Below are 20,151 nucleotides of genomic sequence, written 5' to 3' on the forward strand. Positions count from 1 at the left end.
CCGCTCACTCCGCGCCGGCCGCCGCCATGGCCCCACCGCTGCCCCGCGCGGCCGGACCCACCGGAACCGGAACCGGAGCGGGGCCAATCGGAACGCGGAGGGTGGAGCGAGGGGCGGGACCACCGCGGTCCTGAGTGGGAGTGGGAAGGAGCAGACCAAGTGCGGGGCGCTGCGGGGGGGTCCAGAATGGTCCATGGGCCAGAAAAGGGGGGGGGGACATGGGGAAGGGGGGGTCAGAATGGTCCATGAGCCAAACAAGGGGGGGACATGGGGAGGGGGTGTCAGGATGCTCTATGTGCCAGATAAGGGGACACACACATGGGGAGGGGGTGTCAGGATGGTCCATGTGCCAGATAAGGGGGGGGGGGGCAGCGCCCGCGCGTGGAGTGGGACAAACCATGTGGATGGTTCACGGGGGGGGAAGGCAGGAGCGTGGGTAAACCGAGTGGGATGGACCATATGTGACACCGTGGGGGGGGCCATAAGCTGCTCCCCGACGTGGTGTTCCCGGTACCACTCCCACCCCCCCGGTGCCCCCCCCCCCCCAGACGAGGCAGGGCCTAGAGAAATACCAACTTTAATACCAACCGCCCGTTCCTTTGGTATAGCAGGGCCCGGGGGGCCCGGGGGGGAGGTGGGGGGGCTGCACTTTGGCTCCCGGGAAGAGGGGAAGGGGGGTGCATGCAGGGGGGGCCCCTCCTGCCACTGCCCCCCCGGAGCTGCCACAGCCAGACCCCCCCGGGGCCGGGCAGGGAGCTGAGGGGCAGGGGGAGCACGTCCCGGGAAGGGGTATGGCCAGGGCTGGGAGTGGGAGGGGGGGTCTCTGGGGTGTGTGTTTCCCCCCCCCCAGCCCTGTGGCTTTGCATAAGAGTGTGGGACCTGCGGGGTCAAGGCACAGAGTTAACACATAAAGTGATCGGGTACGGCCGGGCCGTGTGCTGGGGGGAGCTGAGCCCCCCCTTCTGCAGCCCCCCAAGGGGAGGGGATGGGACCAGGCTGCCCCCCAAAACCCTCAGCCCCCTCCCCACAGCAGGGAAGGGTGAGAGCAGCTGCGGCCCGGCTGGGTTTTGGTAGGAGCTGAGCTGCTGTGCAAAGGCTGCAGCTGGGAGGAGGCAGGGGGGGCTTTGGCAAGAGCAGCCCCCCACCACCCAGGCAGCTCACCCCACCTGCCCGGACCCTCCCTGTGGCTTTAGGTCCACAGGGTGAAGGGGGGACGAGCCCCAATTCCGGGCCAAGTCCAAGCTCAGTCCCGGGCAAAGCACCTGACTGAGAGTCCGAGGTCTCTCCCTGGGCAAGGGAGTGGGGCCGGGGGGGTGGGGACCGTGAGGTGGGACCCCCCCAGGGGCTCAGAGTCTCCTCTCCACCGGCTGCTGCAGGCACATCTCACTGCCAGCAGAGATGATGGGCAGGTGATTGTCCATGTGGTAGCTGATGAGGTGGCTGACGCTCTCAAAACGGTGATCTTTGGTCCGCACCTGTGGGGTGGGGAAGGGGCACGTGGGGAAGGGGCACGTGGGGGGGCTGCCCACCCCCGTGGGAGGACACACGAGGGACAGGAACCCAGTTCAAGCTCCACCACACCCTCTCCATCCCCTGCAGCGTGGGGCAGGTTCTTGGAAGCCCCACCCCAGCCAAGCCAATGTCTCCAGGACATTAAGAGGACTCACCACGCCTTCAGGATCCACAAGCAGGAGGTGTTTGGGCTGCCCTCCCTGCAGGCCGGTCAGGACGTACTGCCCAGGGGTGGTGGTGCTCTCCCTCACCAGGAAATCTCCGTTCACCTTCAGCAGCTTCTCAGCCTCCTTACGATTCATCTTCCCATGGTACCAGGGCTCCCGTCTCAGCTGCTCCTCCATGGAAGCCACAACCTGGGCGGGGGGCAACCCCACTGGCACGGACAGGGGGACACGCAGGGCATCTTCAAAGGGCTCTGTGAGGGGCAGGGGGAGGCAGAGAGGAGCTGGGGGTCCAGCACTGACCTCACCACCACCCCATATCCCCCGGCCATCCCACTCACTCATGTCAAAGAGGTCCCTCTGGGCGCTGCCGTTGGCTGTCGTGGGAGTGCCAGCAGCTGAGCCCTGGCGTGTTTTGTCCATGTTCTGCACATTGACATAGGAGGGGTCATCAAAGAGGTCTGTGCGGCCGGAGGCACCGGCTGGAGCTGGGTATTTCTCTCTCCCTGCTGTCAAAAGCACCGTGCTGAGGCAGCTCACCTCAAGGGGAACCTGCTGCTGAGCTCCAGGAAAGCCACAACCAGGAGTGGCCACGTTTGACACCTTACCTTGGGCAGGAGGGTGCTGCTTCCGAGGGTCGTGCTCCCCACCAACGGGCTGCAAGGAGAAAAAAAGGGGGTGAGCCCAGACAGCCCCCCCCTCCTGTCCCACTCCCCCCATCCTGGGGTTGCTCTCGTGCTGGAGTAACCCTGGTGGGGTTCTCACTCCTGCCTTGGGGTGTGGAGTCTCCCCAGGAGGATGTACCCAGAGCCTTACCAGCGTGGCCCCCAAGTGATTGGGGGTCTGAGCAGCCCCATCCCGCAGTCTCATGTCCACCACCCCCCCAATGGGGGGCTCCTTGCCAGGGAAGTCGTTGTAGTATTGGTGATCAGGGGCTGGTTCCTCCTCCTCTTCATCCCAAGCAGAGCCATCAAACCCTGCCATCCTGAGGGGGACACAGCAGAGATGAGCAGCTCCAAACCCAAACCATCTGGAACCTTTTCCTCCCAGCTGCACAGCCCCTTCCTTTACCTGTCGTGGGGTGTCACCAGCTTTGGGGGGTTTTTCAGGTACTGTTTGAAGCGCAGCTCGAAGGCCTGCCCGATGGTGCTGATCACATCCTGTGCCAGCCCCTCGGGGCACTCCAGGATATGGCAGGCTGGGGAGGGAAGGGATACCAGGATCTCCCCTCTCCAGCCTGCTCTGGGCACCCCAGAGCCTCCTGATGGGGCACCCAGTCCCTGCCTGCACCCCCAGACCCAGAGAAAAGGGCTCTGGGGTGGGGGTATCAGCCAGCCTCACCTCTCTGGTTGACGGGGTCTTTGGCAACGTAGGCAACGTACTCGGCTGTGTCCTGCAGGCAAGACAGCAGGGGTGAGATGGGGAGGGGGCTGGAGAGGCCCCTGTGCCCTGCACAGGGCAGGGATGTGCAGATGGGACCCTGCATACTCACCGGGTCTCCCCCTGAGGCGAAGGAGATGGACTGCATGTGGTGGTTGGCAATGATCTGCAAGGCAAGGGGGTGGTCAGAGGCAGCTGGGAGCTCCTCAGGGCCCAGCTGGAGGTGACACCTCTGTGCTTTTCCTGGGGGTGATCTGGCACAGCCCCTTCCAAGCCTCCTGAGCCCTGGTTATGAGGCACAGGCCACCAGGAAAAGGGCTGAGACAAGCAAGAGTGGGAGCAAAACCAGGAGACCTGCTCTGGTGAGACCTCACTTGGCTCTCAGAGCCACCAGGACAGATCCTGCAAAGCACACAGGGTACTGCTCCAACCTCCACACCCCGGGGGAGCTGGTGAGGAGGTGGGGACTCAGCAGGTCACACAGCCCACCCGGACATCCCTTAGGGAAGCTGAGGACATCCCCTGCCCTGGCAGGGCCCGGGGTGGGAGACATAAGAATTCCTGCTCCTCCAAAGCCAGCCACCCAGCCCCTCCCTGCCCTCACCTGCTTGCAGTCAGAAGCCATGAGGTTGAGGCTGCTGGTGGAGATGGTCAGGGTGATGGGCATGCCAGCAAACTTCAGGTTGCTCTTGCCCAGGATGGAGTTGAGGGAGCGGCCGCAGGGCTGGGGGCAGAGGGCAGCATGGGGAAGGGGCTCCCGGGGCCAGATACAGCCCAGCTCGGGGGGGGGACAAAGCACATCCCACACCACTGCTCCTGCCAGGCTCTGCCAGCCCCAGGAGTGGTGGGATGGGTGCCATGGGCTCCCCCTGTGCTCCCCCCAGCCCAACCTCACCTTCCTCCTCCGCACAGCACCCTTGGCACCGGGCACGGCCTCGCACACGAGCCCGATGGCCTCCCTGTGGGGACACACCAGGATGTCACTGTCCCCCAGCACCTGCCCTCCCCATTCCTCCCACCATGACCCCCCAACTGTGGGGTCAAAGGCTCTGGGACCAGCACAGAAAGGACCAGCTGAAGGATCTTTCACTGGGGGCAGTGCTCTGGCATGGTCAGAGGGGGCTGCAGGCACCCCAGAGCCCCACACCCCCCCCAGAGGTTTGCTGGGGGCTCAGACAACATTCCCTGCTATCCCCCCCAAAAAAATGCAGAGCTCACCTGGTGACCTGTGTCCTGGTGTTGAAATCCAAAGCCCTCATGGACTGGAGGACCTCCACACAGCCCATGTACTGGGGGGAGACAGCAGGGTCAGCCCAGACAGCCCCCCACCACACAACCCCCCTGGCTGTGACCTCCCCCCGCAATCCCTCTGCCCCCCCTTACCACCATTTAGGGCCACACCAGGACGTACCCAAATCTCCCCCCCCGTGACCCTTCTGGGTCCCCAACACTCACCCGGACATGGTAAGAGACCCCAGGGCCCATGACCTTGTCATCGGGGTGCAGCCAACCACGGGTGGGTTTATTGACGAAGCTGCCGTGACGAGTCCATTCGTCCCCCCCCAGCTGTCCCCCTTCCACCCGGGTCTTCTTCCCGCAGCTCAGCTTGTTCATATCCTGGGAACAGACAGTGACAGATCCTGCTGAGTCTGAGCCGGTGGCCGTTCCTGGTGCCGGTGTCCCGGTGAGGCTGCCGGTGTCCCCCGGAGTGCTGCCGGCCAAGGAGCCCCTCAAGTTGAGCAGGTTGGCGGGGTTTGAGAGCTTCAGGTTGGCCATTTTGGGGAAAAAGGAGCAAAGGGTGGTGGGGCTGTCCTCTGACTCGGGTGAGAGCTCCCCGAGAGGGGTGGCGAGGCCGAGGGAGGAAGAAGAAGACAGAGAGCCAGGCAGAGATGGTGTGGCTGGGGGGGACTCTGCTGGGGGGGCCAGGGGTCCCCCCACCACCTCCTCCAGAGAGGAGATGGACTCATTCCTCAGGTGGGTGTATTTGCTCTTCTGCAGGAGATCCATGCTATTGGTGAGAAGGGCTGAGGCTGGCTCAGCCTGGGTGGAAGCAGTCGGATGGGTCTCAGGGTGGCCCCCCGGAGGGTCCAAGCAAGGAATTCACCCCCAAACCTGAGCTGAGCCGAGTGCCAGGCCCAGGGCAGGCTGGCATGGCTGGCAAGGGAGAGCTGGGATGCCTGTCAGCGGGGCTGGGGGGCTGCTGGCTCCGCACCCTCCCGGCCGATCGATCCGATCGGCGTCAGCACAGATGTGCAGATCCAGCTGTAAAACGACCCCCCCGACCCCCCCAGCTCCCACCACGGCAGGGAGGAAAGAACAAGGGGCAGGCAATGCCCCGGGGAAAGGTGCTCAGCACACGGAGTCCTCACACCCCACGCTGCGAGATGGACACAAATCTCATTGTCCTCAACTGGGGCCGGATCCGGCTCCTTCTGCCCCGCTGCTGCTCCCAGGAAATCAAAAGCATGAATATTTAAAGCCCTGAGACGAGGCAGCCACGGAAAGCATCCAAGTCCAGCCCCACGCCTCTCCGAGCACCGTCCAGGAGGAGTAAACCGGGTCCTTCCGTGGGGCTGGTGCCACGCAAGCCACGTGCTGGGGGAGAACGGAGCCCGAAGCCGGGGAGGGAGCCGCGGGTCTGGGGCTGCTGGAGCTGGTGGGGATGGAAGGACATCCAGTCCTTGGAGAGCACGGCTGTCACCCGGAGGAAGAGGAGGATGCAGGGGAGCAGGATCCAGGTGGGAGCTGAGCCGGGCTCAGCGCAGAGCCGCGGCCGGGAGAAAGAGGAGGAGGTGGGAGAAGCTGCTGCTGCCCATGGCTGCTGCCTCCCGCATCCCGGAGGTGCTGAGCGACGGCTCCTCCCGAGAGCAGGGAAGGGGCTGCGGCTGCTGGGAAAAGGCCGTGCTGACTCACGGGTGGCGGGGCGAGCTCTGCCCGCGGCGGGGGCTGCGGGGGCTGCGGGGGTAGAGCAGGAGGGGCTGGGGAGAGGGGTGGGGAGAGACCCGGCCCTCAGCTGGAGCAGAAAAATCAAGGTCACGGGCGGAGCCAACGCGAGCCAGAACATGCCGGGGGGCAAACTGTCCCCTTCCACCGACAGGAGCCAGGCAGAGGGGTTTGGGGTGCGTGGCACATCCCTAAGGAGACCCCTGGGTCACATCCCTGCTGCTCCCCTCCGCACCGGCCTCCCCCTCTTCCACCCTCCCTGGGTTGGAGTGGGGATTGCGGGCGGAACCCGCAGCACCCCGAGCCCTCCCGTTCGCCTCGGGTAACCGAGTGAGTGGCTCTGCAAAACCCGAGCCCAAACTGGGTGAATCCACGCCCGAGGGAGAAGCTCTCTCGGTGCTGGCAGCCGCCTGCCCCGCTCCCCCCGGGGCTGCCACGGGAGGGGGAAATCAATGGAAAGCTGCAGAACGGAGCTGGGAATTGCCTCCCACGAGGGGCTGCGGGTCACAATGGCGGGTCCATCACCTGCCTCTTCCTCCTCCTCCTCCTCCTCTTCCTCCGGAGCACTGTGCTGGCTGCCCCCCGCCAGCCCCCACCCGTGCTCAGCTCCCGTGGGCGGTGGTCCCAGGGGTGCTGAGAGCCGTGCCGGCCGTCCCACGGAGTGCTGCCTGGTCCCTGCCGGGGGCCCCTCGGTGCTGTGACCTTCCCGTGGCCGGCAGCAGCACCGCAGCTCTAAAGAAAGGCAGGAAGCCCAGGGCCAGGGAGCCAGGAAACCACCGGCCCAGCCAGGGGCCAGCCACAACCCCCCCGGGCTGCCGGGGGGAGCCCAGCTGGGTGGTGGCCAACAGCCAGCAGGCAGTGGCCTTTGGCCACCGGAGCCTGGCAGTTGGCCAGCATGTGGCTGGGGTCCCCCAGAACAGGCTCCATGAGGGTCCTGCTGGGTTAAAGCAGGAGGGTACTGACCAGGGGGGGAATTCTCAGCTCCTTCTCACTGCACCCCACATCCTGGCTGTGGCCCAGGAAGGTGGCAGAGCCCCCCCAGAGTCCCCCACCAACACTCATGGAGGGGTTGGGGCACCCCGGGGAGCTGCAGCTCCTGCTGGGCCAGACCTCTGCTTCTGGAGATAGAATAATTCCTGATTTTATCAGAACCTCCTGCCGCCAGCCAGCCCACGTCACCCCACCAGCTGGTGACAGAGCCTATTGCTGCTGCTCCTGGCTCTCCATGACCAGAGGTGCCACCACTGCAGCCCCAGAGCCCACCCCTGGGTGCTGGAGACCCCTCCCCATCAGGCTGGGTCATAAGAGGCAAAAAAAAGGAGAGGGCAGAGCAGCTGCCCTAGCTGGATGGGCAGCACCAGACCCCAACCAACTGCCCTGCCCCTTGCCAGACAGGCCAGCAGCAAGCTCCTGTCCCTGCAGCCACAACAACTGTCCCCAAGGAGCCCACCAGGACACATCCTCATGCCCTGGCAGCAAGGAGAGGCAGCGGATCCTCCCCAGGCACGGGAGAGGCAGAGGGACTCAGGTCACTTTTGGATGCCTGGGGTTGGGACTTCAAACACAGCCCCAGGACGAGGAAGAGGAGAGGAGAGGGGACCCTCCAGGCCCTGCTCCAGGGCCAGCTCCCAACATCCTCCCAGGAAACACAAACTGGGAGCTGAGTCAGAGACCTGGAACACACCAGTGGTTTGGCAAGAAATCGAGGCCAGGAGAAGGCAGCCGAGCGCCGGCTGCTGCCGCACGTAGACAACTGGGGCAGGAGCCCCTTTGCTCCAAGAGTGGCCAAAGCAAAGCCACCCCGGAGGCTCTGGGGAAGGAGGGGAAGCAAACTAAAAACTCAAGAGTCCAAGTGACAGCTGTTTGGGTGGTTTTTTTCCCAAAAAAAAGCAAAAAATAAAAAGAGGAGAACACGGCATCTCCGCGTTCCTCTCCGCTGCTCAGAAAAGGGGCTGGGAGCCGGCAGTGAAGAACCTGGGGAGGAGGCTGTGGCCCTGCCAGAGGGGAGAGAGGGGAGGCAGGATCCACCACCGAAGCCACCAGCCCTCCACCCAAGTCCTTACCACGTACTCCATCGCCGGCGGAGGGCAGGGAAGGCCCCGGGCAGGGAAGAGAAAGACACAGCCCCTCTCGTCTGGCACTCCGACCTGCTGTTCGGGGACAAACAGGGAGTTAGCCAGCCCTGGGCCTGGACCAAGAGGCAAACCCTGCTCCTCCTGGCTGAGCACAGGCAGAGGGAACACGCGGAGAAAACCCGGGAAGCCTCCTGCTTCCCATCCGAGGGAGGACGGAGCTGGGATGCACCGGCTGAGGCTCTGCTGACACCTCCTCCACGTCAAGACGGGGCTGAGAGTCACCCCCTGACCCCAGATGAGTGTTGGAGCCCCAAAATCAGCCCCAAAATCAGCACCCGGAGGGCAAGGGGGGGGGGAATGGAGGAGGAAGTGCTTCCCACCTCCTGCTAAAGGAGGTGCAGAGCCTCCGGGGGCTGTGGCTCCCTCTTCCCTTCCTCTCCAGTGAAAAAGGGAATCGTGGAGACTTGGAGAGGGGAGTCAGGAAGCTCTGTGAGGAGAAAACAAGGGAAGCAAAGCAGGAGCAGCTCCAGAGTCACTGCCTTCTTTCTCCCCCCCCTTCTTCCCCTCCCAGCCAGCACGGTCACGGCCAGGCCAGCCGGGGCAGCAGCCGTGATTTATTTCCTGGCAACAATTCCTGCCCTTATCTGGGGCCTGGGAAGGCAGCACCAGAGCCCGGGATGGGCATTAACACAATTAGCTCGGGAGATAAGACGGGCCCAGCTCAGCACACGCAGGGATCTGCCCCAGGCAGGGTCACTCAGCATCGAGCAAAGGTGACAAAGAGGCCCCTTGGAGACAGGGATGGAGGATCAGGGACCCCTTGTCCCCAACAAGGAGGGGACAGTGCCCAAAGAAGCTCCCTGGGGCAGGGGGACCCAGTCGCAGCGCTCCAGAACCCAAGGGCTGCAGATGGATCACGGAACCACTTGAGCAGTTTGGGTCGGAAGTCACCTTTGGGTCTAAATGTCACCACGTCCCGGGACGGTGTCATCGAGTCCCCTGGGAGGGTCTGGGGGTGTCCCTGGGGGTGTCCCCGGGGGTGTCCCTTTACCCCCCGGTTTCCGACGGGGTGAGCAGGGCCTGGGGACACGGTTCCCGGGACCCCCCCGTCTGGGGGTCTCCATCTCCCCATCCCAGAATTTCAACCGGAGTTGGGGAGGGGGGAACAGCCCGGAAGGGACGGACACCGGGACACCTCCAAACTGCCAGGGATTACCCCAAAGGCTGCACCGAGGGAACGGCTTCCCCCGCCCGCACCACCGGGGCTGCCCCGGGGACCCCCCCGGGGAACCGAAATGCAGGCAGGGACCGCGGAGCCCCAGGGTCCCTCCGGTCCCACCCGGTGCCCCGTCCGTCCCCGGGGAGGGGGTGGAGGGGATGTCACAGCAATCCGGAAACCGGGGCTTTGCCCCAGGCCGTGACCGGGTCCCTCGTTCCGGTCTCCCGGGAGCACCCGGGACGGGGCGACACAAGCCGAGGCCCAGCGAGGGGCCCTGGGCATACTTAGCGACCGCCACACCGGGAGGATCCGGTGTCGTCCGGTATAGACACCGCCACCGCCTCCGGACGATCCGCCCAGGGCAGGGGCCGAGCCCCCCCGCTCCGCTCCCCCGCACCGGCCCCGCGGCCTCCACAGCACCGGGGGCGGCAGAGAGGTTGACGGCGAGGCCTCCCGCGAGGTGACGGCGGCGGGGACTCCACCGGTGGCGCCGTCACGGCGGGAGCTACCGGAAGGGGGAGGGGGGGGTGGTACAGCGGGGCCTGCACGCCGCAAGAGGCCCAGAAGCTCGCGGGGTTCGGTTCGGTTGCGCCCCGCCTTCCCTTCCCCTCCCCTCCCTCCCCCGGCGTTGGCGCTCACCGGGGCACCATGGGTCTCGCTCCGTTCGTCCTCCGGTCCCGGTCCCGGGTCCGCTCCGCCTTCCGCTCCCCCCCCCCCCCCCCTTTCCCGCGCCGCCGCGCGCTCCGCCACCCGCTTCCGGCCCACGCCCTCCGCGCGGCCCCGCCCCCTCCCGCTCCTCCCGCTCCCCCCCCCCCTGCCCCTCTCATCACGTGACCGGCGGGCCAATCGCGGGCCTCGCGCTACCCGCCGGTCAGCGGCGCTTTAGCCACGCCCCTTCTTCTCATCGCTGACCAATAGCGCGACGCCACGCCCCGTGATGTCCCGTCCCGCCGTGAGGCGCTGACCAATAGGAACGCGGGGCGGCGGCGTTTGAAAGAGCGGAGGGGGGCGGGGGCCCCAACGGCCCCGCCGTGAGGCGCTGAGGCGGGGGGCGCGGCGGGAAGGGGCGGACCGGACCGGACCGGGCCCGCCGGTATGGCGCACAAGCAGATCTACTACTCCGACAAGTACGACGACGAGGAGTTCGAGTACCGGTGAGCTGAAGGGAGGGGGAAGCTCCGGTAACGGCTCCTGAGGGCGGGGGAGGAGGGTTGACCTGATAACGGATCCGGGAGGGAGGGAGGGAGGGGGGGGCGGGATCCCGGTAAGGGCTCCCGAGGGAGATGGGTTTCGGTAAAGGGTTCTGCGGGATGGAGGCGGCCCGGTAACGGCTCTTGGGGGTGTCCCGGTAAGGTCTTGCGGGATGGGGTGGGATGCGCGGCGGGGGTGTCCCGGTAACGGCGGTTTGATAGGAGTGAAGTGTCCCGGTACCGGCTCTGTCCCGGTAACCGTTCTCCGGGGGAGGGGGTGTGGTAATGGTTTCCCAGTGGCACAGGAGGCGCAGTGTGAAGGGAAGGATTCCCGGGGGTGCGGGAGCGCTGTCCCGCTCACGGTTCCGCGGGGGGAGATGCCGTTAACGGCTTGTTTGGGGGGGGGGAGGCGGGAGTCACCCCGGTTACGGTTCCCCGGTGGATGCGGGAGGGAGGGAGGCGTCTCACGGTACCGGCTCCGTATGGAGGTAGGTGAGGGGGGGGTGCCGGTGCCCGGTTCCCCGGTGCTGAGAGCGGCGGTGCCGCAGGCACGTGATGCTGCCCAAGGACATCGCGAAGCTGGTGCCCAGGACCCACCTGCTCTCGGAGTCGGAGTGGCGGAACCTGGGAGTGCAGCAGAGCCAGGGTTGGGTCCATTACATGATCCACGAGCCAGGTGAGCCCCTCACGGGGGGGGAACGGGGGGGATGGCGGCCCGTGGGCCCGGTCTGACCCCCCCCTTCCCGGTGTTGCCCTCCCCGTCATCCCAGAGCCTCACATCTTGCTCTTCCGACGCCCGCTACCCAAGAAACCGGAGAAGTGAGCAGCCCCCGGTCTGCCGCAGCCTCCCCCCCTCCAGCTCAGACAGCGCTTTCCTCTTTCTCGCCGTTCCCTAGACGCTGCTCCGGTCGGTGCCGGTGTCTGTCGGTACCGCCCGGCAGTCCGGTCCCGGTGCCTGAGCGTTCACCACGGGTTCAATAAATGGATGTTCGGGAGCTGTGTCTGTCCGGTGCTCGGGAGAGGGAAGGGGGGGGGGGGAGAAGGGACTCCCGGTGCCTCGACACCGCCTGTCCCGGTGCTATCGCCATGCTCCCGGTGACCGGGGGGGAAGGGGAGGCATTGCCCGTGCCAGTCCCCTCTTCTCCCGGTAGCTCAGGGGCCTTCGGGTGCCTGGGGGTGGGGGGCAGAAGGGAGAGGGGGTGCAGAAGGGAGGGGGTGCGGGGAGAAGGGACGGGATGCGGCGCGGTGCTGAGCTCCGGTACCGGGCGGGTGAACCCATAGCCCCGGGAGTGGGGGGGGGGGGCGGGTGTCACCCCCTCGGCGGCCGCGATGGTTCCGTCCCGGCGGGTCCCGCCCTCCAGCCAATCCGCGCTGGCCGCTCCTGCTGACGGACGTGCGGCTCAGCCAATGAGAGCGCGGGGCGGTTCCCTGGCAGTGCGGGCCGGTCGGGTCCATGCGGGTCGCGCTGCGGGGGACGCTGCGGGCGGGCGGGGCCCTGCGCTCCGCCGCCCGCACCATGGCGGCCTCCAGCACCACCGACGGCCGGGGCTCCCCGGCCACCGCCGGGATCATCATCATCGGTGACGAGATCCTTAAGGTGAGGCCGGGCCCGCGGGCTGCCCGGGGATGGAACGGGGGCGGCACCCGCAGCCTCCTCTGCGGGTCGGAGGCTCCTCCGGGGCCTCCTCTCGGGTCCTGCTCCGGGGAGCCCGGGTCTGGTGGCGTCCCGCCATCACGGGTGTCCCCGTCCCCCCAGGGCCACACGCAGGACACCAACTCCTACTTCATGTGCCGGCGGCTGCGTGACCTGGGCGTGCGGGTGGCGCGGGTGTCGGTGGTGCCCGACGAGGTGGAAGCCATCGCCAGCGAGGTGGCCGCCTTCTCCTCCCGCTTCACCTACGTCCTGACCTCGGGGGGCATCGGCCCCACGCACGACGACGTGACTTTTGAGGCTGTGGCTAAAGCTTTCGGGGAGAAGGTGACCCCCCACCCCGAGCTGGTGAGCCTGGTGCACAAGTTCTTCGGCAAGACAGAGGCGCAGTGCCCCGAGATGAAGCTGGCTCGTGTCCCCGAGTCCTCCCGCCTCAACTACGGCACCGACGGGCGCACGGGTGGCACCTTCAAGTACCCCTTGGTCAGCGTCCGCAACGTCTACATCTTCCCTGGCATCCCGGCCCTGATGGAGCGTGCCCTGGACGGCCTCACACACCTCTTCCGCAGCCAGCGGACCCGCTTCCATTCCCGCACCATCTACGTGGCTGCCGACGAGATCCTCATCGCTCCCGCCTTGGACCAGGCCAACGCCGCCTTCCAGGGCCGGGTCAGCTTGGGTTCCTACCCGGACTGGGTCAACAACTACTACCGTGTGAAGCTGACGTTGGACTCGGAGTCGGAGCAGGAGCTGGAGGATGCCTATGGCTTCCTGATGGAGAAGCTGCCTCCAGGAGTTGTTGTACCCTTGGTGACCGACTGTGTCTCGCCAGCAGCTGCCCAGGTTTATGGCCTGGCTGAGTCAGGTACTGTGGGAGCAGTGCTGCACTGGGGTTTGGTGATTCCCTGCTGCTCCAGGACAGATCCTGCAGCCCAGCAGGGTCAGGGCTGTGGGAAGCCCGGCTTGGGAGCAGATTTGGGCTGTTCTGGGGTCCTGGAAAGGCTTGAGGGGCTCTGAGGCTTTGCTGGCACTGCAGGTTTATAGTGAAATGAGGCAACCAGGTGCCACTAATTACCAGGGAGTGGGCATGAGCTTGTGTTAAGCCCACCTGTGCCTGATTAGGGCAGGCCCCCACTGCACATGAGCAGGACCAGGGGGCCAGTAAAAGGTGAGACTTGAAGCACAGGCTCAGCTCATTCCTGAACTCACAACCTCGGCGTTGCTTGGCTCTGTACTGCTTCTATAAGCACCGTGCTAACCTGATTGCACCACTGGAGCTCTGTCTCAGATTCATCCACCCAGAGACCTGTAACCCTGGCTAGGGATGGATAGTGCCAGGTTCCCAGAGCACAGTGTGTGTTTGGGGCAGGATCCCTGTCCCACCCGTGGCACAACCCTGAGCTGTGGTGTGTCTGGAGACGAGAGGTGCCTGGAGGCACCGCAGGCCCTGGGGCAGCACGGAGGCAGCATGGCCCCGAGGTGGACACCAACCATCCCTTCCCACAGGCTCAGCCCTGGGGCAGAAGGTGGCAGCAGCTCTGCAGACCATCGAGGCAGCTCTGGACAGATACAGCCTGGCCCAGCTCTGCGTGGGCTTCAACGGGGGCAAGGACTGCACAGCTCTGTTGCACCTCGTCCACGCTGCTGTGGAGAGGTACCCGGCCCTGCATCTCCATCAGCCCTTCCCGGGGCAGGGATGAGGGGGTCCCACTGGCCCCCCCAGGGGAACAAGCAGCTTCCTGGGGTCCAGCTGGGGGGGACTGGGCCCAGCTCTGCTCCGGGTCTCTCCCCAGGCGGTACCCGGCCGGGAGGGAGAAGCTGCAGGTGCTCTACATCCGCCTTGTCTCCCCTTTCCCTGAGATGGAGCAGTTCATCCAGACCACAGTCCAGAGGTAAAGCTAGGTCTGGGGAGGGGGGCTCAGCAGAGTCTCCCCCAGCCCCGCAGGCAGCTGCCTCTTCCTTCCCTTCACAGGTACCAGGTCCGACTCTGCACGGTGGAAGGTTCCATGCGGGAGGCCCTGGGTCGCCTGAAGGAGCAGGAGCCACAGCTGGAGGCTGTCCTGATGGGGACACGGCGCACGGACCCCTACTCACGCACCCTGACCCCCATGTGCCCCACAGACCCCGACTGGCCCCCCTACATGCGGGTCAACCCCTTGCTGGTACGTGGGTACCCCCTGCTCTGGGGCTGTTCCTGCTCAGCAAAGGGGGTTGGGAGCCAACAGTGATCCCCCCAACCTTAGAGGGCTTCCCCCCCACACACACACCCTGAGCAATTCCTGAGCCCCATGGCGTGGCTGTGGGTGCCCCCCCCGTGCCTGGTGCTGTCATTCCTGCCCACCAAGAACTTTTCCTGGGTTTGGGGAGGGATGGGGGTGCCCCAGCTTGCTCTGCTGTGATCTACGATGGGGAGGGGGCTGTCCAGCCTGCTTTCCCTGACGGTGAGGGGGGCAGCCCACCTCCCCCTGCAGCAATCCCTGCCCCATTCCTCTTGCAGGACTGGACCTACCGGGACATCTGGGAGTTTCTGCGCCAGCTCTTTGTCCCTTACTGCATCCTCTACGACAAGGGGTGAGTGTCTGGTGCTGCCTTCCCCAGCCTGCCTGGGGCTGGGGGGGTGCAGCCTGGCAGCCCCCTCTTCCCCCCATAGCTACACCTCCCTGGGGAGCACGGCCAACACCCTGAAGAACCCAGCCCTGCGTTACACCGACGAGCGGGGCCGGGAGAGCTACCGGCCTGCCTACCAGCTGGAAAACGAGGAAGAGGAGCGCACATCCCGGCAGTGAAGGCTCGAGGGAGGAGGGGGCTGCTCTCTGGGAAGCTCCACAGCTGCCCCGCAGCACTCGGGGTGACACTGAATAAAGCTGCTGTGCTCAGCCTGCCTCACGCGTGGCCGGACGCTGCTTTTGGGCCCCGCAGGGCTCTGGGGGTGAGGCCAAACAAAAGGGTTCCCCCCCCCACTCCCCCCACAGGGTTCCCTCCCCCTATTGTGGTGGCTTTTGAAGCCTGGAGAATGCAGCAGGTTCCAGCTCTTGCTGGGGAACCAACGCTGTTCCCAGATCCCACTGCTCCCTCCTCAGCCATGCGTTCTCTCCGGACCGTGGCTGCGTGTCCCCCTGGTGCTGCTCGGCCCCCCATGCCCCCCGGGGCTCTGCCTGTGCCCCCCAGCTCCTCGCTGGGGCTCCGCTTGGGTTCCTGGCTGCTGCGGCTGCTGCGGGAATGCGTTTACCTCCTGCTCTGCAGCTGGTGCATCCGGGAGCTGCTGGACTAGGGAAGGGCCACCCCAGGGCTGTGGGACCCCCCCCCCCCCCGGCACCCCCTGTGCCAGAGGTGAGCCCCCAACCCTCAGCTGCCCCAGCCTGGCATTGTCCTGGGGGGGAGGGAGGGGCCTGGCCGTGGTGCCTGGGGGGTGATGGGGACCTGGCTGCAGTGGTTGAGGGGTGATGGGTTCAGCCATAGGGTGACAAGAGCCTGGGGGTTGCAATGGGTCAGCCGTGGTGCTTGGTGGGGTGATGGGGGGCAGGGTAGGGAGCTTGTGGGAGGTGAGAGGAGGCAAACTGTGAGGTTTGGGGGGGTGGGGTGACAAGGACTGGGCTGTGGTGTCCCTAGGGAGGGTGCTGGGGTGACAAGGACTCGGCTGTGGTGTCCCTGGGGAGGGTGCTGGGGTCACAAGGACTGGGCTGTGGTGTCCCTGGGGAGGGTGCTGGGACGCAGCTGTGGTGCTGGTAAGGGGTTACTCACCCCTTGTGCCTCTCTCCCCTCCCAGGACTGCTTGTCTTGTGCTGATGGACCCTCAGGACCTTCTTCCAGCCCCCACCACCTCCATTCCAATCCTAGAGACCCCCCAATAAACCTGCACAGTGCCTGACCCACTCGGTGTGTTTGGAATGGCTCTGACAACGCATCTCCCACCCCCTTAAACCTTCCAACTCTCACCCCACGAAGGACCCCAGCCCCCCTATGGCCCAGGGGCAGGAATGGGGTTCACAGCTCTGCCTGACCCTCATTGGGATTATCCCTGCCCCTTATTTAGTGACCATTTCCCTTGTCCCCAGTCCAGGCTGTTCCTTGCCCTGGCCAGCACCCGTGGGAAGGGACCAGGAGCAAAATGTCCCCAAAGGGTCCAGTCTGGCTGGAGCTGCAGTAGAGGTGACAGCGAGTGGGACACGCGGGGCCATGGGGCTGGCGAGGGGTCCCCTGGTAGCCTGAACTTTGTGGCCCGGTGCCTGTCCCCTGTGTGGGGGAAGCTCCGCATGTCCCAGCCTCGGCGGCAGCGCCTGGCGCCAGCACGGCCGTCCTTATCTCGGCGGGAAGTCGGGAGCAGGAAGCCTGGCCCGGAGCGGGATAAGGGTCCCGTTTACATTAGCTGCTTTGTTGTGGAGCAGGCTCCCACCCTCACCCAGCGCCCACGGGGGGGTGGCTCCAGAGTGAGCCGGAGTGGGGGCAAAGCCCCCTGCCCAGGGTGCCGAGAGTCAGGGGTGGTTGTAGTGGTGTGGTCAGGGTGGGGGCTGGCAGGGTGATGCTTGGCTACCACACCCCAGGATCTCCTTGCCCAGCTCGCCTCCCGTGGCCGTGCAAGCACCGTGATCCCCGGTGCCGTCGCGGCTCCTGGCTGCCCCGGTGGTGCCGGGCACCCTCGCCCACTGGAGCCCACCCATCCGGAACCTTCCTTGTCTTGGCCCTGCTGGTGGCTCAGCCCCGAGATGGGATGAGGCAAACCACAGAATTCCCCAAACGGGGAGGTCCGGGGGAGGGGAGAATCAGTCCCGGCACAGGAAAAGGTCCCGGCGGGAGGCGCGACGGGCAGAGCGGTGCCGGCTGCCCCGACAGCTCGGCCCTATGAGCTCCGGCTCCTCGCACTCAGCTCCGCTGCCCGCTGTGAGTGAGACCCCTCTGCAATGAGGGGGGGTGGGGGGGGCAGGGGGGGCGGGTGGGACCCCTGTGCTCACCACCTCGGCACAGGCAGGTTGGGTCTGGGCTGGTCACATCTCTGTGTGAGCTTGGGGACACCAATCCCCCCGCCTGGGGATCCTCACATCCTTTTGGGGATCCTCACATCCTTTTGGGCATCCTCAGATCTTTTGGGGATCCTCACATCTTTTGGGGGTGGGGACACGCAGCCACGGGCAGGGTGGCCTCACCAGGGTCCCCAGGGAAGGAGAGTGTGGGGGGCTTGGTTCAGGTCCCCACTAGGGACCCCCATGGCCCCCTCAGGTTATAAGGGGGGGTGACACCTGTCTCCTCACAGACTGTCCCTGCCATCACCCCATGTTCGGGTCCCGCCGGGCTGGGCTGGTGCGGCGGCTGTGGCGGCAGCGCTGCGTGGCCAACGCCGAGGATGGCCCCGGCACCCTGAAACCCGCAGCTCACGCCCTCTTCAAGAAGCTGAAGGAGGAGGAACTGGAGCTGCTGGTACAGGCGGTGGAGAGCCGGGGGGCCTGCGAGGCCGGCTGCGTCTGGGTGCCACGGGGGGAGCCCCGGGGGGCCAAGCAGGGGATGGCCCCCCAGGTCCTGCTCTGCCGCCTCTACCGCTGGCCCGACCTCCGCCAGCCCCACGAGCTCAAGCACCTCTGCTACTGCATGGGGGGCCGGGGAGGCTGCGGGGAGGGGGCCGTGCTCTGCTGCAACCCCCACCACTTCAGCCGCCTGGCTGCACCCGGTGAGTGCCACCAGACCCCCCCACCCCCCCATCTCTGCACCCTGCGGCTGCCTCAGAGCTCCAGGAGGACTCTGGGGGGGGGTCTCTGGGCGTTGGGACACACATCCCAGCCGCTCACCCCCTTTTTTCCCCTTCCCAGAGACCCCACCACCCCCTTACTCAAAGGCAACCTGGAATCCCTCCTGGCCGGATGAACCCCAGCACCCCAAAACCCAGCTCCTGGAGTTCAGCTACAACGGCGGGGACTGGCGAGGTAAGGGGGTGCCCTGAGCAAAGGGGGTATCAGGCAGGGCTGGCCTCACTCCCCCCCCAACTGCTGGTTGGGGTACAGCAGTGTGGTGGACAGAGCCCAAAAACTGGGGGAGCAGAGCTGGCAGCCACCTCCGGTGGGACAGGCTCCAGCACGGGACGAGGGGTTCCTGCTGGGGGACTGACCCCCCCCCCCACCGTGGCCCCTGTTATTTTTGGCGGCGCCGGGCTCCCCGCCGGAGGAAGCACTGCCCACGGGGACACTCACAATGTGCCTTGACGCACACGGCGTGGCTCCAGCCTGGCTGCTGGCCACCAGGCCACTGCCTGATGGGGCCCCACCTTCCTCTGGAGTGGGGAGCCCCTCACCGCCATCCCGAGGGACAGTGGCAGGGGATGGCCTGGCCCTACAGACCTCCAGTGACTCACACCCCACGCTGGATCCCGTGCTGGGACATCCCTGGGGTGCTGCATCCATCTGTGCTGCGTGAACCCGGGGGGGGTCACAGCCCCCTGTTGCCCACCCATCTCCCCCCCAGTCGCGTGGCTCGGTCGTGGCTCTGCTGGTGGTGACAGCTCTGCTCTTTCCACACCCCCCCCCCCCAGATACCACCATCTCACGGAGTACCATTAAGGATGGCTACTGGTGCAAGCTGGCTTACTGGGAGCACCGGACACGAGTGGGCCGTCTCTACGCCGTGCACGAGGCGTCGGTGAACGTGTTCTGTGAGCTGCCACGGGGCAGCGGGTTCTGCCTGGGCCAGCTCCCTGCTGCCCACCGCAGCCGCGCCGTCCGGCGAGCGCGTGGCAAGATTGGGAGGGGGCTCCTGCTGAGCCGGGAGCCGGGGGGCGTCTGGGCCTACAACCGCAGCGAGCACCCCATCTTCGTCAGCTCACCCACCCTGGGCACCCCCAGCACCCGCGGGTTCACTGTCCTCAAGGTGCTGCCCGGCTACTCAGCCAAGGTGTTCGACTACGAGCGGGTTGGGGGTGCAGGAGGGGGGCGGCTCCCTGGGGAGGGTCCCTGTGACCCCCACAGCATCCGCATCAGCTTCGCCAAGGGCTGGGGGCCCTGCTACTCCCGGCAGTTCATCACCTCCTGCCCCTGCTGGCTTGAAGTGCTCCTCAACCGGCCACGTTGAGGGTTTGGGGGAGACCCCTGAGGTGGGTGCAAGGGGTCACAAGTTTTGGGGTCATTCCACTGCTCCTCCAGTCTTCCGAGGGTGCACTGCAGCAGGGCCAGCCTGGCCCAGGGGACCCTTGCTGGGACACCCCAGCCCAGCCCCAGGGAGGGCCAGTGCCCCCCGTGCCTGGCTCACCACCCTGCCAGCACCCACTGCTGCCATCCACGGGTCTCTCACTGACCCAGGGCACTATTTAATCTCTGTCACTCTTTTTATTATTTTTTAATTATTATTTTAAGGGTTAAATTTATTTTAATTTATCTTATTTTTGTAAAAAAGCAAAGCAGGAGGCAGGAACCTCCCCCCCGGCACTCTAAGTGGCTGGTGCCAGGTCTGGGGTGGGCAGCCAGGACCGGTTGTGCAGGAGCTGGAGGCCAGGGGGGGGGAGAGAGCCTCAGAGCAGTGGAGGGGGCTGTGGGGCAGGGTGGGGAGGCAGGGGGCAACTGGAGTGAGCTGGAGTGAAGGGGTAGTGAGCACATCTGGAGTGAGGGGGGTTGTGGGCACATCTGGATGGTGTGGAGCAGGTGAGCACAGCTGGAGTGAGGGGATAGTGAGCACATCTGGATGGTGTGGGGCAGGTGAGCACAGCTGGAGTGAGGGGCAGGTAAGCACAGCTGGATGGATGAAGGCAGGTGAGCACAGCTGGAGTGAGAGGATAGCGAGCACATCTGGATGGTGTGGGGCTGGTGAGCACAGCTGGATGGAGGAAGGCAGGTGAGCACAGCTGGATGATGGGGACAGGCAAGCACAGCTGGATGAGTGAGTGCAGGTGAGCAGGACTAGAGCCATGGCCAGGGGGCCCCCGCGTGTGTGCAGGGAATGGAGACACCCGTGGGGTGAATGCGGGGTGCGGACCCACCCTGGGTGGATGCTGACACGGGATCCAGGTGCCCACTGGGAGCTGAGCTCGGGTCCGGGCCAGGCA

The 20,151-nt window shown here is 65.9% G+C and overlaps 4 protein-coding genes across 10 annotated transcripts; 3 read left to right on the forward strand and 1 right to left on the reverse strand.

Moving 5' to 3' along the window:
* Positions 1-560: 560 nt before the first annotated feature.
* On the reverse strand, positions 561-10,011 carry SHC1 (SHC adaptor protein 1). 7 transcript variants are annotated; one of them, XM_030465167.1, is made up of 14 exons: positions 8,455-8,541; positions 8,063-8,149; positions 4,512-4,673; positions 4,275-4,345; positions 3,952-4,015; positions 3,661-3,780; positions 3,169-3,222; positions 3,018-3,069; positions 2,748-2,874; positions 2,493-2,661; positions 2,285-2,333; positions 2,018-2,185; positions 1,668-1,930; positions 561-1,475 (listed from the first exon to the last, which is right to left on the reverse strand). In XM_030465167.1, the coding sequence occupies exons 2-14, from the start codon at positions 8,072-8,074 to the stop codon at positions 1,347-1,349; spliced, it is 1,440 nt and encodes a 479-aa protein (XP_030321027.1). In that variant the 5' UTR covers positions 8,075-8,149; positions 8,455-8,541; the 3' UTR covers positions 561-1,346. The 7 variants fall into 7 exon arrangements, with proteins under 7 accessions (XP_030321027.1, XP_030321025.1, XP_030321023.1 ...); XM_030465165.1 differs by lacking the exon at positions 8,455-8,541 and adding an exon at positions 9,933-9,947 and having other exon boundaries at positions 3,018-3,222; XM_030465163.1 differs by having other exon boundaries at positions 3,018-3,222; positions 8,455-8,543.
* A 324-nt stretch (positions 10,012-10,335) lies between these two features.
* CKS1B (CDC28 protein kinase regulatory subunit 1B) lies at positions 10,336-11,471 on the forward strand. Its single transcript, XM_030465175.1, has 3 exons — positions 10,336-10,447; positions 11,032-11,159; positions 11,254-11,471. The coding sequence occupies exons 1-3, from the start codon at positions 10,389-10,391 to the stop codon at positions 11,304-11,306; spliced, it is 240 nt and encodes a 79-aa protein (XP_030321035.1). The 5' UTR covers positions 10,336-10,388; the 3' UTR covers positions 11,307-11,471.
* A 438-nt stretch (positions 11,472-11,909) lies between these two features.
* On the forward strand, positions 11,910-15,426 carry FLAD1 (flavin adenine dinucleotide synthetase 1). The gene is made up of 7 exons (XM_030465168.1): positions 11,910-12,080; positions 12,240-12,999; positions 13,641-13,788; positions 13,928-14,026; positions 14,107-14,296; positions 14,632-14,705; positions 14,785-15,426. The coding sequence occupies exons 1-7, from the start codon at positions 11,937-11,939 to the stop codon at positions 14,918-14,920; spliced, it is 1,551 nt and encodes a 516-aa protein (XP_030321028.1). The 5' UTR covers positions 11,910-11,936; the 3' UTR covers positions 14,921-15,426.
* A 1,225-nt stretch (positions 15,427-16,651) lies between these two features.
* On the forward strand, positions 16,652-19,628 carry LOC115599672 (mothers against decapentaplegic homolog 6-like). The gene is made up of 4 exons (XM_030465174.1): positions 16,652-17,012; positions 17,383-17,793; positions 17,933-18,046; positions 18,649-19,628. The coding sequence occupies exons 2-4, from the start codon at positions 17,403-17,405 to the stop codon at positions 19,182-19,184; spliced, it is 1,041 nt and encodes a 346-aa protein (XP_030321034.1). The 5' UTR covers positions 16,652-17,012; positions 17,383-17,402; the 3' UTR covers positions 19,185-19,628.
* The last annotated feature ends 523 nt before the right edge of the window (positions 19,629-20,151 follow it).

The sequence above is a fragment of the Calypte anna genome, chromosome 25 (assembly GCF_003957555.1).
Source record: "Calypte anna isolate BGI_N300 chromosome 25, bCalAnn1_v1.p, whole genome shotgun sequence".
Classification (NCBI taxonomy): domain Eukaryota; kingdom Metazoa; phylum Chordata; class Aves; order Apodiformes; family Trochilidae; genus Calypte; species Calypte anna.

Bases quoted from the DNA above. Each gene is read 5' to 3' on its own strand.
- SHC1 (XM_030465160.1), bottom strand. From the start codon at position 5,063: ATGGATCTCCTGCAGAAGAGCAAATACACCCACCTGAGGAATGAGTCC. The intron at 4,346-4,511 runs GTGAGTGTTGGG...GTCTCCCCCCAG, and splicing joins GGGTCTCTTACCATGTCCGG to TACATGGGCTGTGTGGAGGT. The intron at 2,662-2,747 runs GTAAAGGAAGGG...TGTCCCCCTCAG, and splicing joins CTGGTGACACCCCACGACAG to GATGGCAGGGTTTGATGGCT.
- CKS1B (XM_030465175.1), top strand. From the start codon at position 10,389: ATGGCGCACAAGCAGATCTACTACTCCGACAAGTACGACGACGAGGAG. The intron at 10,448-11,031 runs GTGAGCTGAAGG...GCGGTGCCGCAG, and splicing joins GACGAGGAGTTCGAGTACCG to GCACGTGATGCTGCCCAAGG. The intron at 11,160-11,253 runs GTGAGCCCCTCA...CCGTCATCCCAG, and splicing joins TTACATGATCCACGAGCCAG to AGCCTCACATCTTGCTCTTC.
- FLAD1 (XM_030465168.1), top strand. From the start codon at position 11,937: ATGCGGGTCGCGCTGCGGGGGACGCTGCGGGCGGGCGGGGCCCTGCGC. The intron at 13,000-13,640 runs GTACTGTGGGAG...CCCTTCCCACAG, and splicing joins TTATGGCCTGGCTGAGTCAG to GCTCAGCCCTGGGGCAGAAG. The intron at 14,027-14,106 runs GTAAAGCTAGGT...TTCCCTTCACAG, and splicing joins ATCCAGACCACAGTCCAGAG to GTACCAGGTCCGACTCTGCA.
- LOC115599672 (XM_030465174.1), top strand. From the start codon at position 17,403: ATGTTCGGGTCCCGCCGGGCTGGGCTGGTGCGGCGGCTGTGGCGGCAG. The intron at 17,794-17,932 runs GTGAGTGCCACC...TCCCCTTCCCAG, and splicing joins CAGCCGCCTGGCTGCACCCG to AGACCCCACCACCCCCTTAC. The intron at 18,047-18,648 runs GTAAGGGGGTGC...CCCCCCCCCCAG, and splicing joins CAACGGCGGGGACTGGCGAG to ATACCACCATCTCACGGAGT.